At 41.8% G+C, this 21,036-nt stretch overlaps 1 protein-coding gene across 1 annotated transcript; it reads right to left on the bottom strand.

The window, feature by feature from the left end:
- Nucleotides 1-5,974: 5,974 nt before the first annotated feature.
- ARPC3 (actin related protein 2/3 complex subunit 3) lies at nucleotides 5,975-15,287 on the bottom strand. Its single transcript, XM_056552345.1, has 7 exons — nucleotides 15,131-15,287; nucleotides 12,539-12,638; nucleotides 10,180-10,256; nucleotides 9,987-10,055; nucleotides 8,123-8,249; nucleotides 6,621-6,715; nucleotides 5,975-6,213 (listed from the first exon to the last, which is right to left on the bottom strand). The coding sequence occupies exons 1-7, from the start codon at nucleotides 15,134-15,136 to the stop codon at nucleotides 6,151-6,153; spliced, it is 537 nt and encodes a 178-aa protein (XP_056408320.1). The 5' UTR covers nucleotides 15,137-15,287; the 3' UTR covers nucleotides 5,975-6,150.
- Between the last annotated feature and the right edge of the window lie 5,749 nt (nucleotides 15,288-21,036).

Raw genomic sequence — 21,036 nt, 5'->3', positions numbered from 1 at the left:
CCGATCAGCTGTAGTGGCGCTCCGTGGGAACCCAGGAAGGTGAGAGATGGTTTATTTTCATTTTTTGGGAGCAGGACTGAGCAGGAATACTCTGCACCAGAGTACTCCTTTAAATTTTAGAGCACTTCCCCTGGGCATTTATACCCCCTTATTATTTGTATTTGATTCAATGCTGGGAGGACAATACCTGAAAAGTACCCGCTGTGGGGTAATTTATATTTTCACAGTATACTTGTATTTTGAACTACACCAACTTTACAGCCCCTGTAGTATAGTCAAATAAAAAAAAAATCCTGGAATACCCCTTTAAATGGGCACTCTGCACCTAAAAATCCATATGATGGCTTATTTTTTTGCACCACCAATTCTACTTTGTAATGACCTCAGTCATTTTACCCAAAACTCTACGTCAAAACCCCAAAAGATCATTGTGAGACAAAATTTGAAGAGAAAATGCCATTTTGTAACTTTTGGGGGCTTCCATTTCTACACAGTACATTTGTTGGTAAAAATGACACGTTATCTTTTGTAGGTCCAGAAGATTAAAATATCCTACTTATGTAGGTTTGATTTTGTCTCCTGGAAAAAAAATAACTACATGCACGAAAATTAATGTTTAAAATCGTCGTCTTCTGACCCCCTATAACGTTTTATTTTTCCGCGTACGGGGTTTTGTATTGATCTGACTTTGATCGCTTTATATTTTTTTCACGATATAAAAAAATTACCAAAAATACGCTTTTTTGGACTCTTTTCACACGTACGCCATTGACAGTGTGGTTTAATTAACAATATATTTTTATAGTTTGGACATTTTACATACGTGGCAATACATGTTTTAATTTTTATATGTGGTTTTTGTCTTTTTAAATTGGGGGGGGGGGGGGGGAAGGGGGTGATTCAAACTTAAACATTTTATTAGTGGAGGGTAGAGATGAGCGAACTTACAGTAAATTCGATTCGTCACAAACTTCTCGGCAGTTGATGACTTATCCTGCATAAATTAGTTCAGCTTTAAGGTGCTCCCGTGGGCTGGAAAAGGTGGATACAGTCCTAGGCGAGTCTCCAGCCCACCGGAGCACCTGAAAGCTGAACTAATTTATGCAGGATAAGTCATCAACTGCCGAGCCGTGAAGTTTGTGACAAATCGAATTTACTGTAAGTTCGCTCATCTCTAGTGGAGGGGGTTAAGTAATGTTTAGTTCCTCTTTTTTTTTTTTTTTTTTTTTTGTGTGTGTGTGTTTAAAAAAAAAAAAAAAAAAAAAAAAAGCTGGACAAGTAGGGAGACACCTCGTGACAGAGTACACTTTCCCCACCTCTTGCACAGACTTTGTACTCTTGCTGGCCTGGCAGAAGTCTAAAAGCAGGAAATGCTGAGGGAGGGGTGTGTACAGTCTTATCCAATCATACAATCATAGCTCATCTCGCACTGGGCTGTGTACTAGAGATGAACAAACTTGCAGTAATTCGATTTGTCATGAAATTCTCGGCTTGGTGTTTGACTTTAGCCTGCATAAATTAGTTCAGCTTTCAGGTACTCCGGTAGCACCTGGAAGCTCAACTCATTTATGCAGACTGAAGTCAGCAAACGCTGAGAAGTTCATAATTGAATTACTGGAAGTTCACTCATCTCTGTGTACATCAAAGAAAAAAAAAAGCATAGACCCAGTAGCAAAAAAAATCAAATTTTATTGGTACTAAAATGCACAAAAATCAGACATTTAAAAGCATATAAAATATGAAAGTAAGAGATATAACTCTGATCATAGAGGTAGGAAGAGGGTCTGGTGTGGGCTCAACAAGCTTATGGTAACAAACAGCTATAAATGTAAAAAGCAGAGACCCACAGAGGGTAAAATGCCCATGGTAAGTATAGTAAAGTAAATTTGGGGAAATTAATCCTAAAGTGCATGCTCTAATAAAGAGAAAAAAGATTCACCTAATTAACAATAGTGAGCTATAAGCTGAGAGCCCAGGGCGATAATGTGCATAAAAGTAATTACCTATTGGTTTGGGTGAGTGTTCACTAGACCTCCGTGACCCAATGTTTCCCCAATACAGGCTTATTGTGGGCTGTGTGGGTTCAGAGGATGTCACACCTACTGGGTAACACCCCTTCCCAGTCTGTGCATCTAACTGAGCAGAAAATACAGAGCAATATCAAGGTAGAAAACTATATAAAAAAAAAAGGCAGGGGGTGGTTTATAATGATGGGGGGCAGTGAACTGGGAAGATTATAAAATTTAACAAGATCTATCATAGGTGCTCTTTAAGGAATTCTGGGGTATACATTTCCAACCAATCAGCGTATTTCTTTTTTTTTTTTTTATTAACAGGTCTCTTTAAAAATGAAAGCAATCTGGTTGCCATGGGCAACTGCACACCTCTTCCTCTGCACAGTTTTAGATAAATCTTCCCCCTTCTACATCTATGGACCATAAATGTCTGATTGCTGCAGGTTGCACAGCCACCTCATCATCCAGGCCAAGAACCTTCCACCCCCAAAATGACATGGATGCATCTCCCATAGAACAGGACTGAGTAGTGCACAGGCAATATTGTCACGTGTTCTTATCTCATAGCATTTTTTTTTGCCTCTAGTTAATGAAAAAGCAGGGATTGTGTAGAGCCGGACACCTATACCAAGCACACATCTGGCTGTTGAGCTTGGCATATTATTGCCAGACCCTTGTGCATCTGCATCACTATGATTTGCTCTGTGATGGCTGTGGCATGCACATCTATACACTGGGGCTGTAAAGACAATCTTACCTTTGCTATGGGCAATTTTTTTTTTTTTTTTATCCTTTTGGACCCTTTATTTTCATCCTTTTTATAGGAAGAAAGGAAATAAAGAAAATAGTATCTATACATGTTCTATCTACATCAGGAAATTATCTGGTAACAATTCTGTCTAAATTGTACAGAGAAAATACTTATCAAGCTAAGGTGCACCAAAACATTTAGGGGGAGATTTATCAAAACCTGTGCAGAGGAAAAGTTGCCTAGTTGCCCATAGCTAAAGTTTTTCCAAATGAAAGGTACTCTAAGGTATTTAAAGATCCCTGACTTCAGGCACAAAGACCAGAACTTTTTTGTTCAATGTCAAGGTATGAATAAACAAAAGCAAATCTCCAAGAATACCTTGTCAAACAAATGGGGAAAAATAAAAACTACCTGCAAGTGTTCCTCTACCTTGGGTTGGTCCTTCAAAGAACAATGTTGGATTTCTGGACCTCCATTGTACAGATAATGCAGAGCCGCCACATGGTCATCTGCTCACACTTTCTTGAGATGCTGTCATTGATAAGTTGTCAGTGGAAGTCCTCTCCTTTGGTAGAAAAGTAGTACAAGCTGTGGTCCTGGTATATGGCATTTCTTTGGTATTTACCTGTGGTGCTGTCATGGAGGATGACTGGAGAAATGGAATTAGTTCTTTCCGATAATTCAATTTCTGGAAATCCTCCCCAACATTATTCATAATTCCTTCCCTTCTTTGTGTTATTTGATCATTTACAACTATTGGAAATACACCAGTGAGCTGTGTGGGGGTGTCCGTAATAGGAGGTGGAGTCAACCTCCTGAGGTGCTGTCATGGAGGATTACCAGAAATGGGATTATCAGGAAGAACCATTTATATTTTCTATCAGGTCATTCATTAACTACAAGTACAAAGCAGCCAAATAGAAGCTTAGTGTCCTATCCTGCTATTCCCTTCACCTTCTGGCAATGTCAATGTATTGTTTTGTAACAGATTACAGAATCTCTAATGCGCACAACTATTCACTTGGCCTAATGTGGTTCTTATATCACATGATCCCATCTTCTCAGTTACTTTGTTAAACTTGATACACGTTATGTATATGTCAACAACAAAAAAATATTGGGCAGTTAAATTAACCCTATCCTACCTCCTTTTGTGAGGGGCAGGGTTTATCTCACGTGCCATGCTCTTCTATTCATAGCCCTTTTTTGTTTCAGCTCAAGGCCAAAAAATTTTTTGCCAGATACACCCACATCACATCCTTCAACACCCCTTACTCCATATCTTCAGGTGAATGTGTCTGTCAGGCTTACAAGCCACGCCTCTGCAAAACCACACCCACTTCTATTTTTGGACTACAATCTCTTCATCATAGCTCAGCCCCACCTAAGAACATGATGTGAGATTGGGATATGAGGACAAGAGTTTCATTGTTGTTTTTTCTCTCCAACAAGGTTTAGGTAGGAAGACAAGACCTGTTTTTATATTTTAATAGTTTTCTTTAAATCTATTTCCTTTACAATATCATGGGAGCAGCCTTTTTGCACGTACTGCTTCTATGACCTATGTACAGCCAGTCGAGATCTGATTTATAGCACTTACACGTTTATAAGGAACTTCCCTTAGAAAAGGAGAATATTGTGGATGTGCTCTGTGACCGGTGTAGGGAGGGGAATTTTACCATCACCTATTTGCAATGGTGTGATCCTGTGAGGTGTAACCTTTTCTTATAATCGTGTCTGTTATAATAAGATGACTGCTGAGAAGTGACCTCCCCAGATCTATTGTAAGGGTTCATTTTATTTACAGTGAAACCTCTTTAACCCCTTAAGGACTCAGCCCATTTGGGCCTTAAAGGGGTACTCCGCCCCTAGACATCTTATCCCCTATCCAAAGGATAGGGGATAAGATGTCAGATCTCCGCGGTCCCGCTGCTGGGGAGCCCCGGGATCGCCGCTGCGGCACTGCGATATCATTACTGCACAGAGCGAGTTTGCTCTGTATGTAATGACGGGCGATACAGGGGACGGAGCAGTGTGACGTCATGGCTCCGCCCCTCGTGACATCACGACCCACCCCCTTAATGCAAGTCTATGGCAGGGGCGTGACGACTGCCACGCCCCCTCCCATAGACTCGTATTTAGGGGGCGGGGCATGACGTAACGATGCTCCGGCCCCTGTATTGCCTGTCATTACTCGCTCTGTGCAGTAATGACAGCGGGGTGCCGCAGCGGCGATCTGATATCTAGGGACAGAGTACCCCTTTAAGGACTCAGACAATTTTATTTTTACATTTTTGTTTTTTTCCTCCTTGCCTTCTAAAAATCATAACTTTTATATTTTCATCCACAGACTAGTAGGAGTGCTTGTTTCTTGCGCGACCAGTTGTAATGCCATCACTCATTTTACCGTAAAATGTATAGCGCAACCAAAAAAAATAATAATTTGTGTGGGGAAATTGTTAAGAAAACCGCCATTTTGCTAATTTTGGAAGGTTTTGTTTTCATGCTGTACACTTTAAGGTAAAATAGACCTGTTTTCTTTATTCTGTAAGTCAATACGATTAAAATGATACCCATGATTACATACTTTTCTATTATTATACAGCTTAAAAAAAAAAAAAAATGCTAAACTTAAAATCACGGATGTCCGGCATTACCGGCGGGTCCCTGGCTGCTATCAGCAGCCGGTACCTGCCCCGCATGATCCGAGCATTGCTCTGATGCTCGCGGTTATGTATAGGTCGTAAATGTACGTCCTGGTGTGTTAACCCCTTAACGACACAGGACGTAAATGTACATGTCAAATTTTTATAAAAACTGGTCTTTTAATGGGTGGCCTTCACGAAAATTGCCACCATGCATAACGTAGGTGGACTGAAAATTGGTCACACAAAATATTTGTATTGACAAGGAGTGGTCTTTTGGAGAGGTTTCACTGTATTTATTTTTTATTTATTTTTTTATTTTTTTTTTATAGAGGTAATAACAGAATACATAAAACATGTCCTTAACCCCCTGGTTTTTCTACTCTGCATACCTTCCGACAAGATCTTCTAACTTTGTATTTTCACTCCTGAAACTAGAACAAGCCATTGTTAGGGTACGTATACACCTTTTTATTGGTATACAGAAGATGTGCATGGTAACAAATCACTGTTCCAACCAGTGGAAAGACAGCTAAAGCACAAAGCCACCAAACATTCAGAAGGAAAGGATTTCTCACTTTTATTAAGCACCAGCTTAACACTGAATATTCGCCCCAAAATGCCGGAGTTTTCTTGCCTTGTTTGGCTGCAGCTGGCCATATTACAACACAGTATAAAACTTTATTTCCAAATTGAAACAAAATAAGACAACTATTTCAATGTTCTTTGTCTTCTTTCCTTATTGCCCAGGAGCAGACAGAGATTTGTTCATGAACTGTTTCTTTGCAAAGCACATCCACCACTTAAAAGAGAAAAGGATTGGTCTTAGCATATACAGTAGGTTGGTGTACATGGAATGCAGTATGCATATGGGCTATGCTAAGCGGTTCATTATCAGTTATACAGTATTGAAAAGTTTTTCATGAATATTTTGCTTATCTATTAGTAAATTATATTGGCACTGTTGCAGCTTTTCATTGCATCTATCTAAAACAACTCATTGACCTGCAGAGAGTCCATGGCCGAACTGGCTTGGGCCACAAGGTAGCATATTAGTAACTACTAAATCTAAATTATGCAAAATAAAATAAATATGAACATTTCAGTACTTGGCATTTCCTCAGATGCTGCATGTTGATGCTGTGTTGTGATTCCCATCACAAATAAGGGTCACATAAACTCAATAATGGCTAGTAAACATTCTCTTACCTTGCTGGGCTTGTCTGTCTGAGGGTCAAACACCTTTTCACACAGTCTCAAGCCAGTCTCCTGCCTCAGTTGCTGCAAGTAGGCCCTCATCACCTCTGAATAGGAATGAAGCAGGATAGCAGAGATTGTCAATAAATGGTATACAGTGGTCCCTCAAGTTACAATATTAATTGGTTCCAGGACGACCATTGTATGTTGAAACCATTGTATGTTGAGACCATATCTCTATGGAAACCTGGCAATTGGTTCTAACACCCCAAAATGTCATCCAAAAATAGGAAAAAGTGAGGATTAAAGATAAATAAGAATAACTAATACAGATAAAGCAAATCCTTACATATAAAAGTAAGAAAGATCTGCTGGGAGCTGTAAATAACTGTCTATTTAAGTGTTTCTCAACCAGGGTGCCTCCAGCTGTTGCAAAACTACAACTCCCAGCATGCCCGGACAGCCAAAGGCTGTCCGGGCATGCTGGGAGTTGTAGTTTTGCAACAGCTGGAGGCACCCTCTTTGGAAACACTGGTCTATGTAGAGGACAGGAGCTTCTTCAGGGTCCTGTACAATACAAGCAATGTCCTAAAAAAGTAAAATGGAGCCGCCCTCACCTGGTGTCCAAATGAGCAGCTAACCCTGGTACAGGTAAAGATGTAATACCTCCCTGTACTGTAGGGGGCGCTACCAGACACCAGTCAGTGCGTGCACTTCAGTAATACAGGTAAAGAGTAGTACAGAACATGTAATACCTCCCTGTACTGTAGGGGGCGATACCAGACACCAGTCAGTGCGTTCACTTTAGGAATACAGGGGTTTTACCAATGAAATGTCCATTCTGATTGGTCAGTTCTTCCAGCCATTGACATGTTTCCCAGATTCCAGAACATTGTATGTCGAGTCTGGTTTCAAGTTACAATGGTCCAGAAAAGACCATTGTATGTTGAAACTATTGTATGTTGAGGCCATTGTAAGTTGAGGGATCACTGTACATACAGTCAAAGGCTCCAAAACATCAGGGACCAAATCTTTTACAGAAATATTATATATCATTTATTTTATATCCTTTTCTGATTATACACTCAATTTAAAGCTCTGTTTACAACTGAAATGTCTTATTTGTCATGCATGCTGTAAAAAAAATGCCAATGCGAACAGAGCCCAACCTAGTACTCTCTTTTAAACCTGTTTACATGTTTCCATCATATTTGGAACATGGAAAAAAATTGCTTATGGGATTCTGATCACCCCCCACGTCATATCTGGTAGTCTGACCATTGGCACCCCCACCAATCACGAAAATGAGGGTTACCTATCCCCATAGTGCAGTGTTTTCCAAACAGTGTACCTTCAGCTGTTGCTAAACTACAACATTTCTTGGGATCTGTAGAAGTCCCAGTGCTCAGACTCCCACTGATCAGCTAGGTATCCCTGATCTTGGGAGAAACCTTTTAGCTAAAGAAAGTTCACCTTATTTATATACCTCCATAGTGACAAGAGCAAAGTCTTACCGTCTTCCTGTTTGTTGGAAGGTTTCACATACATGGCATTAAGGGGGAACCCTGGTTCTCCTGGAATGGGGAAGTTGGTTATTCCTAGAGTGTACATTTCCTTTTCTCCTTGTCCTCTAGAATTGCACTGGATCAATAAAAAAAACACATTTGTTACCTGAATATTAAAGGATCTACTCTGTTGGTAGAAAAAGCAGAGTTACGGTTCTATATATTAATATGGGAGATTGCAAGATTGAGCTATATCTCAGGAATGGTTGAATGGATTGGTAAGTAATACATTGTTTTACTAATGATCACCGGCACTAACTACCTGTATATTCAGGTTAGTGGGGTGATCCATCTGTCAGTTTCCCTTTAAAACCCAGCGGCAACCCTGGGGTTCAGCTGTTTGGCAGAGCTGCCCCACACATACACAATAAAAGGCTGGAAGCCTTTTGGTTCCCTTAATTGTGTAGTGGTGAAACCAGGTTATTGCAAACCTGCTATTTACTTCAATAGGAGCTGTGCTGCAGTAATCTGGCTTCACCACTACACACTGAACCAACTGCTTCCATTCTTTGTGCATGTCCTGGAGCACCAGTCAGACATTGGAAAACACTGGTCTATCCAATGGATATTCAAGGGGTTTGTCCAGTGAATAGGGGATAAGTGTTTGTTTGGGACCCCTGCGATCTCCTGACGTGACCCCGGCTGTCTGAGAGAAGCGTGTACTGCAGATGGCACACACACACAAGCATCTCTGGTGCTTCCATAGAAATGAATGGAGTACAGCACTTGGGTCTCTTTGGAGTTCTTATAGAAAATGAATGGAGCGTGTGCCATCTGCAGCATTCGCCGGCCCCCCTCAAACTCTTTCGCTGCCTTTAAATGCCTAGAAATCCCCTCTAATGCAAATAGAGTAACATTCCTTTTCACATTTTAAAGCATTACTGTCATTGAAATAAAATAGCCTCAATACTGTGACCCCTTGTTAGATATAGCCGGGTGAAGTGCGCTTTACTCCCTGGATCGGTGTTCGATTCTGGAGACAGGCTCCATAGACAATAACAGAGCCCATCCCCTGAAATCAAAAAGAGTTGGGGAGTGAAACACACTGCTATGTGCTTCACTATATTTAGAGATTGGAGGGGGGTCTCAGCACTGAAACACCAAATGATCTAAACTTTTGGCTTTTCTGTGCAACAAGTTTCATTAAATGAAAGTAACACTTAAAGGAAATCTGCCACCGGTGTCACCTGCACTAACCTGTTGGTACCGACAGGTAGTGCAGGTGACACTGGCGACAACGGTACTTACCTTGTCCCGTTCCGTGGCTGGGATCTCCGATAATCTTGGCCATTAACTCCAGCTTTCGGGCACCCGACTTGGGGCACAGGCAGAGCTTAGTGATGTCACCGCTGCTGCGAGACCCAGCTGAGAGCAACAGCAGCTTGGACGGAGCTTAGTAACATCACTGCTACTGCTCTCTGCTGGGTCCCTCTCACTAAGCTCCGCCTGTGCCCCAAGCCGGTATCCGGAGCTGGAGCTAACGACCAAGATTAGCGGAGATCCCCGCCGCGGAATGGGACAAGGTAAGTACCGTTGTCATCTGTCACCTGCACTGTCGGTACCGACAGGTTAGTGCAGGTGACACATTTCCTTTAAGTGTTACTTTCATTTAATGAGACTTGTTGCACAGAAAAGGCAAAAGTTTAGATTTCCTTTAAAAGTCTTTTTCTTAACAATTTTATTCTACTGCATAATTATATCTTCCCAACCATCCTGTATCTTTATTTATTTATTTATTTATTTAAAGCTAATTTTGTGCACCTGAATAATAGAGAGTAAAAAGTAGGTGTATTATTTTATGTAAAATTCTTACCTTCTGCAACTTTTTCAAGCACTCAGAAATATAAAGGGTGATATATATCAAGGTCCGGTCAGCTTCATTCTAAAAGATGATAAAACAAGTGTAATGGAACGGGAACTGGACTAGTGATGCCTATGCAGTAGAAACATATTACGTATCATGCATTATGTATGTGTCATGTATTAGTAGAATTGTAATCACTTGCCTTGATTTCATAATTTTTAAAGAATACATTGGCCTTGAAATAATAAATAGCTTCCTCAATAATATCCGTGTCTTTTGCTAGAACAAAAAGAAAATATCATGAATGTCACATTTGCTATGAATACAAATTTATAAAAGTGCATTTCAAAAATCCCCCACCATACCAGTGCAACTACTCCAGCGATCCCCACCGGTATCTGTTCATTGTGCTGAAACAATAAGGTGCTCATATACCCCTGTGACTGCTTCAGTAGTCTCACACAGTATAGCACTGTCTTTTTAGGTATAATGCCACATTTGGGGGTTTTCTGCAATTCTCCACTGCAGATCCTCTCGACCTCTGTCAGGTTGGATGGGGATCGTCGGTGGAAACCATTTTCAGGTCTCGCCACAGATGTTCCTTTGGTTTCAAGTCAGGGTTGTGGCTGGGCCACTCAAGGACTGACTTTCTGGAAGTTCTGATTACTCAGTTTAGTGGGGTGGCCAAACTTCATCCATTTAAGAATTACAGAGGCCACTGTGCTCTTGGGAACTTCCAGTGCAGCAGACATTTTTGTACCCTTCTCCAGATCGGAACCTCCACTCAATCCTGCCTCTGAGCTCTACAGGCAGTTATTTTCCCCTCATGGCTTGATTTTTCCTGATATACATTGTCAGCTGAGAGTCCTTATGTAAGCTCCTGGTGTGTACGGTAAACATATCCACAGACCCAATAAGCAATAGAAGGTGCCCAGTGGCACTGCTACTTCACGTACACTGTATATATATCTCCACAATGTCACAGTCCTCTGCCCAGTGTATAATTCCACAATGTGGAGGTGCTCAATCCATCAAGCCAATGGTATAATCCCTTATGTGAGCAGAAGATGGCACTGACCATGTAGTGTAGAAAATGTCCATTTTATTCAGACAGCGTGGTTTCACACCGCCTACAGGTGCTTAATCGTGACCTCTGACATCACAGGTAAATCCCCTCCCTTTTATACAAAAAAACTTTAAACATGATACTCAGAACAATCCCATTTAAAATCCAAGTCATTAAAAACAAAACAGGTCAATGCAAATACTTAATAGCTGCTTGTAAATGGATAAGGATAGACCTAAAACATGCGCATAGTTGAATTAAAAATTCTCTCTGCATTTTAAAATGATGATCTAACAGATCGTGCGAACGCTAATACTTTAAGGAAAAATATTACTATCACTCCGTTCGTTCTGACCCAAAGGTCCCATGGCTTCAGTTTTCAATATGTATTCAGTTTCTCTTTGCAGTAGTGTTCTATGTCTATCCCCTTCTCCTCGTTGTGGTTTCACTACTGATAGTCCCAAAAACCGCAACATGTGAACAGTCCTCATATATTCCATTGCTCATGGACAGCCTTGGCCCGTAGTAAGTGCATGAAATCAATACATATGCCAAGTACAGTACTTTGTTTTGCAGGTGATAAATATTTTATTACCGCAGTATAGGCTCCCAACCTAATCTGTTGTGTAACATACATTCTATCACAGAGATAGAATGTATGTTACCCCTTTAGGCATGTGCATTGACCCTTCTTTTTGTTTTTAATGCCATGTGGATTTTAATTGGGATTGTTTTGAGTTGTTTAAATAAAGATTTTTGTATAAAAAGGAGGGGGATTTACCTGTGATGTCAGAGGTCACGATTAAGCACCTGTAGGCGGTGTGAAACGGCCTGTTGGCCATTTGTATCTTATAACCACGCTGTTTGAATAAAATGGACATTTTCTACGCTACATGGTGAGTGCCATCTTCTGTTTACATAAGGGATTATATCCACAGACCCCATTAACTGACAGAGGCCATAAGGCTGTCATTTTAGACTGTATAGTATAGGGCAGACATACATCATAGGTATATGTCAGAAGTACACAGTACCCCTCTGATGGGCACTGCAGGGCGCAGTGTGAAAACTGCCTTACATACACGTACACATTTAGAGCCCCATTCAAATTAATATCAATGTGCAAGTATAAATACGCGGATAAAGTTACATGAAAAGTCACACTGTAGATAACGTGCACTGAAAAAAAAATCTCAGTACAGAGGTCTTTGATGGCCATTTAGAGCAGCGTTTCCCGACCAGCGTGCCTCCAGCTGTTGCAAAACTGCAAATCCCAGCATGCCCGGACAGCCAAAGGCTGTCCGGGCATGCTGGGAGTTGCAGTTTTGCAACAGCTGGAGGCACGCTGTTTGGGAAATGCTGATTAAGTTCCTAAACAACATGTTTAAGCCTCTCAATTCTTATTTAGAACACACACAGGCATTGATCAGCCATCTACATTCAGCAGGCCGAGACTTGCATCCACCCTGTAACAAGAATGTGACATGACACTTACTTTCTTTGGGGGCAGGCCCTTTAAACTGGCTTCTGATGGGCAGCAATGCCATGTTTCCAATAAGTTTGGTGTCTGGTTCCATTAATGTGGAGTGGTAGGCCTAATAAAACAAATAAAAGCTTTTCTTAGAAGACGGACCACATTATGTATAACAAAAAGAATCCAGGTAAATTCAGTATGATAAGGGGAAATGTATGTGAAATGACTGCCAAAAGGTCCACCCAGGAACCTGTATGGGGAATGATTCACGGCATACACACATGCAGAGATAACAGCGAGACAATTCTTATTCAGGCTACGGTGTGTGTCCCAGATCTGGGCTGCCTTCCAGAACACATCTAGGAGAGAATCTGGGACAAAAGTGGCCATCTTTAGTTTGGGCAAATGCTGTGTTTTTAGCGTTTGCTCAGAGTTTTTTTTTCTTTTTTTGTAGACAGTCCTTATAGTCCTTATGAACAAACATGGGAGAACCAGAAGACAGATCTGATGTGCTGGTGCAGCCATTGGCATAATTGAGAAAGTTATCTATGACAGAAAACTATGCCGACAGCTGGTACACAACACTGGGACAGATTTACTAATGAAAATGCGCAAAAATACTGACTGACATTTCTTGCATCAGAATGATCATGCGTTTTAGACACTTTTGCGCCTCGCTTGACAAGGAGGCGTAGCTTGAGAGTAACTCTAAATCTTGGCATAAATCGGCACTGTCACTTTTAAAAAAAATTATAATTTTGACATGCTGCAGAGGCTTGTGAAAAGTTTGGATCAGTCAGGGTCTGAGTGTTGAGACCCAGATCAATTGCTAAAATGAGCATGCTAAGTAAGTCTATAAGATTGTCTTGGTCAGCTTCGCTTTGCTCCCCACTTATTTTAACAATTGATCGCGATCTGAATACTTGAAACATGTCAAAGTTTTTTTTTTTTTTTTTTTTTTTTTTAAGTAATTCTTTATTTTAAAATTTTAAGCAAAAACATAATCCTGGACCATCCCTAGTCAAAATTTATTTAAAGAAACAAATACATTGCAAAGGGAATCTGTCACCAACCTCATGCCTAACTAAATAAAGTTTCTGCATGATCTAAGGATACGTTCACACTGCGGAATTCCGCAAGCGAAGATTCCGTCAGGCGGCTGCCGCCAAAGAAACTTCGGTGGTAGGACCGTGGGGCACTGCACCGTCACCATTGACGGCTATGCAGTACTGGCGGTATTATCCATTTAGTAAAAGAGAGGGGCATGTCCTTCTCTTGCCTGCACTTTGATGACTCCTCCCCCCTCCCTCACTCACTCTGCTGACACAGTGCTCTTGAGAGCCTGGCAGCCCTGCTCTGTAACCTCTCTGGATTTATGCTGTAGACACACACACAATGATTATTGGAGATTGCCTGTACTCTACCACCAAAGACAATATGGTGAGTGTATAACTTACATCTTCCTATGTCATTCATGTGTGTCTTCCTTGGGCGGCAACTCTTTTTTGCAGCAGTGTTGCCTTCAGCTGTGTGCCTACGGCTTTTGCAAAACTACAACTCCCAGCATGCCCAGACATCCTTTAACTGTCCAGTCATGCTTGGAGTTGTAGTTTTGCAACAGCTGGAGGCAGATGATTGGTAAAACTCTGTTATAGCAGCATTGCTGCAGACTGTGTTCCTCCTGCAGCCTTGTCAATCAGCCATCTCGTGTCCATGACCCTTGGACACACTCATGCTGCTGTGGAATTCTTCAGTGTCCCAGGAGGTATGGGGACCCCTAGTGGTGGGATTTGGTGAAGGCAGTTTAATAAAATGTGAAAACATTTTTAGGAAGTATATTAGAAAAACTATTGTTTTGCCAAGGTGTACAACATATGACAGTGCCCATTTTAACTTCCTTTCCCCGATCCCACCAGGGCTCCGATATCTGGGCATGCTGGGAGTTGTAGTTTTGCAACAGCTGGAGGCACACAGGTTGGGAAACTGCTAATGACTAGCAGAAGTGGATGTTCTCATACAGAAAGCCACATCCTGTTCCTTATTAAGCCTCTTGAATCATACATGATGTATCTTCATAGAAAATTCTCTTACTGTGCAGCCATCTTTACTGCACCTGCTAGATCTGTAACTCAGCTTTCCCAGACTCCTGAATGGCAAAACACCCAGTTATGTGGTAACACCTGCCCCTACCCCCTATTCTGCATAGCAGCAACTGCCAATCTGTGCCTCTTTGGCTATTACAAAAATACAACTTACAGAATGCAGGCTGTCAGGGCATGCTGGGAATTGTAGTTCTGCACCAGCCGGTGAGGAATAGGTTTTATAGAGACATTTACCTAGAGGAAACTGTTTTATTAGAATAGATACATGTATGAAGCCATCTAGGCTCCAGAACAGTCTCAGCTCTGCTTCATCAGAGGTGTAGTACATAGTATTCTCTATCCAAAGGATCAGTCTCAGGGTGGATGACACCTACCGGGGCAGGTAGAGCGTTTCCCTTCCCCCCCGGGCCTTAACCATCACTTCCTGATCACTGTCCTGCACCGGGCTACTTGTCACCTATCCGCCATTATATCGAGGGCCCAATAGTACTGGTAGCACTGGTCCACTTACCGGCATGATTGCGGTAACGTAGCAGAAGACGATCACTACCCACCGGCGATGCTGCTCCGACACTTCCGCTGTCCCACCCTAGGACTCAGAAGCAGGAAGTAAAACCGTTGTAATTCTATGTGTCGCCGCTAGAGGCAGCAAAGAGCCTTATGTGTCAACGCAAGAAGTGCGGCTTGTGGAGATGAGAGGCGTCTATTCGCATAGCTCAGGGGCTATAGAAATGTTTCCCAACCAGGGTGCCTCCAGCTGTTGCAAAACTACAACTTCCAGCATGCCCGGACAGCCTTCGGCTGTCCGGGCATGCTGGGAGTTGTAGTTTTGCAACAGCTGGAGGCACCCTGGTTGGAAAACACAAGACTATCATGGTGATCCGTCATCTTGAAGAATTTAGCTATATCTCTATTTTGTGAGGTAAATTAGTATAAAAGGGGGAGTCCTTACCTGAAGCCCCTAGGCAAACACCTCCACGTTGGCATGCAGTTTGGTATGGTGTGCCCAATATGTCACCATTGTCAAGGAATCTTATGTATGGCCTAAATGCAAAGCTTTACAGATAGGTTTTGAAGACAAAATACATTAAAGCTGTGCTAACCTTAAGGCTAGGTTCACACTCCTGTTATGCTCAACCTGTTTAGCTTTTTTTTTTCCCACTAAATACCCAAAACGGTTCCGAGCACAATTGACACCACCGGGTCCCACTGACTTGAATGGGGTCAGTCTGGTGTCCATTCATTTAGGGGAGTTGAACGGACTGAGCGACGACACAGCGGCCGAGAGAAGTCCACCATAGGGTTCCTATACACAGGCATATTACAGCTGCCTGGCCTGGGGTCATTAGTTCTGTGGGCAGGCCACTTGTGACTGTAATACGCCTATGTGTAGGGACCCTTAGGCCATGCTCAAATGACTGAAAATGTGCGGAATGTCCGCCTGGAAAACACAAGCGGACATTCCGCACATCCGAATCTTCTTGTGTGCGCGCTCCAGCCTACCATGGCTGGCTGGGAGCATTAGAGCACTGATCAGATGGCGAGGAGGCAGATAAGGACCCTCCCGCCGTCCTCTCAGCTAATCAGGATTTCACCGCAATGGTTCTGATTAGCTCCGCTGAGCTGCCAGGATAATTTTTTTCACATTACAGACAAAGCAATCCACTTTGATCGCGTCTAAAGGTTTAAAGGAGTACTCCGGCGCGCACTTTTTTCCTTTTATCCCGTCCTGGCCGAGGCGGGATATCGCTGCGGCCGGTGATAGGCTGAAGCTCCGTGTGACGTGCCGGGCTAACAGGAAGTAAGAAGAATACAGCCCGGGGACCGAACACCTGTACCGGAGCTAAGGGGGCTCGTTGGCAGGTAAGAGATAGTGTGTTTTCTTTTATTTTGCAGCCCGGACGGGATAAAAGGAAAAAAGTGCGCGCCGGAGTACTTCTTTAATGCTAAGCATCGGCCCGATCGGCGATGTCTGCCATTAACCCTGGGTCCTGGCTGCTGACAGCAGTCAGGACCCCTGGGTATGAAACATGCTCAGCTTGTGAGCACACTTCAAACCCTGGTAACAGGAGCAGGGCGTAAAGGGTTTTTCAGTTTTTGCAGTTTTGTTTTTTCCACCACACATCTAAAAATCACAACCCTTTCAATTGTGCACCCACAGACCTAGATAATGGCTTATTTTTTGCTCCACCAATTCTACTTTGTAATGACATCAGTCATTTTACCCCAAAATCTACGGCGAAACAAAAAAATAAATAAATCCTTGTGCAACAAAATTGAACAAAAAAAATGCCATTTTGTAAATTTGGGGGCTTTAGTCCATACGATTAAAATGATACCCTATTATATTGGTTTGATTTTGTCTTCTGGAAAAAATCATAACTACATGCAGGAAAATTTATACGTTTAAAATTGTCATCTTCTGACCCCTATAACTTTTTTATTTTTCTGCGTACGGGGCGGTATGAGGACTCATTTTTTGTACCATGTTTGTTTTGATCGGACTTATGGACTTCATGGTATAAAAAGTAACCAAAAATACACTATTTTGGACTTTGGAATTTTTTTTGCACGTACGCCATTGACCATGCAGTTTAATTAACAGTATATTTTTATAGTTCGGACATTTACGCACGCGGCGATACCACATATGTTTATTTTTATGTTTATTTACATTTTTTTTTTTCAAACTTTGTTTATTGAAAGGATTTTCAAAATTTTACAATAAAAGGAAACAACAGTCAGGATAATAATGCAGGTATGCGAACAGGAAGAGGGTCGCTCCAGACCCTAGAGACACAAAAACGAATATAATATACAATCACAATCCAAACACTGTGAAACAAATCAGTACATATTCGACATAGTGCATTGCAACTCGCTCCCACACACAGGGGCGTCCCACCCCTAACACACCTAACAACCACCCAAACACACAGACCCACACACACACACACAAAAAAAATAAAAAAATAAAAAAAAAAAGAGGGGGGGGGGGGGAGAAGGAAAAGGACAAAGAAAAGCATGAAAGAGGTAGCAGTAGGAGAAGAGAATAGAGGTACAGTTTTATTTATTATGGGAAAACGGGGGAGGGGATTAAATGATCTTTATGAACTTTTTTTTTTCCACTTTTTTTTTGCAATGTTATAGCCCCCATAGGGGGCTATAACATTGCACACACTGATCTCTTACACTGATCACAGCTATGCCATAGCATAGCATTGATCAGTGTTATCACCGCTTGACTGCTCCTGCCTGGATCTCAGGCACGGGGCAGTCATTCGACGATCGGACAACGAGGAGGCAGGTAGGGATCCTCCTCGTGTCCATACAGCTGATCGGGACACCTCAGTTTCACCACGGTGGTCCTGATCAGATCAACTGAGCTGCCGAAAAGCATATTTTTTTACGTTAAACACGGCGATCAAATGTGATCGTCGCGTCTAGAGGTTTAATAGCACACGTCACCACTATGACGTGGCATCCCGTTTTCGGAGGGATGATGACAGATATAATTAACAGTGGCAGCAACGTAGTGTGAACCTACCGTGAATGTGCTATGGCTACAGGCAGAGAGCACGCTCCCTGCCTCTAGTGATTGTCCATGCATGTGCAGAGAAGTCCAATCTATACGGGGGCTGCCAATGACAGGTGGGCCCCCAGGACAAGCCTCTCTGACAATTTATTTTTTATTGGAATAAAGCCACCAAATAGAAAGGTATGCCTTGTATGTGATTGTTAACCCATACTACATTGTGTTGTTGATTTAACCATTATTTATCAAGAAACTGATGCACTTTAATCTGTGAGGCTATTCGAATGGTACTACAGTATAACATAAACATTTTGAAAATGCAGCAAATCTGTCTTGCAGGTGAAAAAACAAACTTAAAGTCAAACAAAAAAAACAATGAGGCTCAATAGGATAAAACGTAACCTTTACTGCTACATTAAAATAATGTAACAAAAATACTTAAGACAATATATACAGTAAATAAATATATATATATATATATATATATATATATATATATGCAAATAGTAACAAAAGTATCAAAAAATGAAATCAATAAGCAGAATTTTTCAATCAGTGGATAGCAGATGGGGTAGGAACAGGGGTAAGGGTGACCATGCCTATTCTCCACCCAATAAAGCTATCCCTGTGTAACACTCACGTTTCAGAAGACAGGAACTCCGGTGGATGTGGATCAGCTGGACCTGTGTGGCAGATGACTTGGACCGTACCAGGGAGCAGAGTCTAAGGTGCCAGAGCCTGCTGCAAAGCTGGATGGACTTGCTGCTGCAGGCGGCACCCAGGTCGCTACCCCTGGCACGGCTCGACCACACAGGCGGCTGAGGAGATGCGAGGCACAGGAGGGATAAGGCAGCTCGTAGTCAGGATAGCAGAAGGTCAGGGAAGGCGGCACAGAAGCGTAGTCAAAGTGAAGCAGGAGTTCAGTAGGTAGGCGGCAGAGGAGCAAGGTCAAAGTCACAAAGCAAGGGATCAGATACACGGCAAGGCAATACTGAGGAACGCTTTCTCAAAGGCACAAGGCAACAAAGATGAGGCAGGGAAGGGAGGAGGGTGGAGGAATTTATAAATGAGCCACAGGTGAATTACACTAATGAGCGTACTGGCCCTGTAAATCATAAAGCTCCAGTGTGTGCGCGCCCTAGGGGACACGTGCACCGGAGCAGAGAGGCAGAGGCCAGGGCAGGAGAAGCACCAGGTGAGTGACGGACTTGGGCTCGCATGTGGGCCCATCCCGCGATGCGAGTGCCAGCCCTGTCGGCAGCAGCAGGTAAGGGGACCATGCACTCACGGCCAGCGTGTGCGTCCGGAGCGCATAACATAACACCCTACCTGACCTATACTTATCCTACCTAATTTAATGTGTGGAGGGTAAAGGGAAATTTGTTAACATATTATTATATGATCTCCGATAAAGCTATATGGTTCAAAAGAACTGTGTCACTAGATCTCTGACTCCTTCTTCCAATGCGTTTCTCTCATAATACCATTTGAGTTCTTCAGGGATGGAGGAGATACACATGGAGACACATACAATGCAAATTAGTGGAGAGCACACAACAAACCTAAAACATACAAGGAAATTTGAGATAAATAGTGTATTAAGATAATATTGCAAATTGTTAATAAATGACCAAACTATGTCTTAATTTACTGTAGTTATATAAGAGTAGATCCATGAAGTAGATGATAGATAATGAATAGTAAGATATCCATCCAATATTCATAGTATATATCAATGCAATAGATAGACAGGATATTCATTCAAGAATCCCCTTATTAGTACCTACATAAAAAAGTAAACAGTGATAAACACCACAAAAATTGATAATATCAAATGTAGATAAATATAGACCTATTTTACACACCTTGGAACATAGAAAATTAAGGTGAGCATCAAATATATTTCATATGTCCCACAACAAAGGTAAAGGACTTCCACATTCAGGACACTTCACAACATCTATCCCCAAACATCTTTACTGTAGATACCACAAAGTAGAGTGAGCTACCGAGAGACTGAAAAAAGAAAGTTCTTCAATATAGAAAAGGTGGTAACTTATAAAAATTCTGACGGGATGGAAAGTTGCTAATGGCAACCACCGTGAATGCTTACCTCTTTAACACTAATGAGGTGAAATGTAGAATTTTAAGGATAGAAAAGATTCACCCCTTTATGGTGTAAAAGATACAGAGGGTTCCTACAATAAAAACAAAAAAGTAGAAAGTATGTATGTTCCTATATTTAACAGTAGTTCTCTAAGTCCTTTTTGAAAACAAGGGGTAGGGTCACATTCCAAAACCTTATATATAGTCAGATCCAGTAGTACCTGGAGACACATGCGAGTAATCCTGATGGTCCATTAGTACTAGATTGCCCCCCTTATCGGAGGGCTTAATAACAATAGAGCTATCAGATTCCAGGGTTTTTAGAGCTTGGGATTCCTGAAAAGATAAATTGAATTTGGACACTCTAAAGTTTCGCAGGTTCTCTTCAATATCATGGCAAATTGCCTCCACAAAGACATCTATACTATCCCTATCACCTATAGGTGCTGGTGTTGTGCTTTTTAACCTGCAAGAGGAGAAAGGACCTGTCCCTATATCGCTATTGCTTTCCTCATATAAAGAGGCCAACAAAGATACATCGTCCAACTCATCATGACTAATGCCCAGTTCAAGGCAGGTTTTCTTGTCATGATATTGGAAAAAAAATTTGCATTTCAATTTCCTTGCGAAAAGATGTATGTCTTTGATCCAATTGAATACATCAGGTTTATTTGTAGGGACAAATGAAAGTCCCCGTTTTAATAGAGATAATTCCAAATCCGTTAGTATATGTTTTGACAAATTAAAGTGGTTGTCCACCATAAGGTGATTTTAGT

Source organism: Hyla sarda, chromosome 1 (genome assembly GCF_029499605.1).
Source record: "Hyla sarda isolate aHylSar1 chromosome 1, aHylSar1.hap1, whole genome shotgun sequence".
Taxonomy (NCBI): Eukaryota; Metazoa; Chordata; class Amphibia; order Anura; family Hylidae; genus Hyla; species Hyla sarda.
This window is presented reverse-complemented; position numbering and strand designations above follow the sequence as displayed.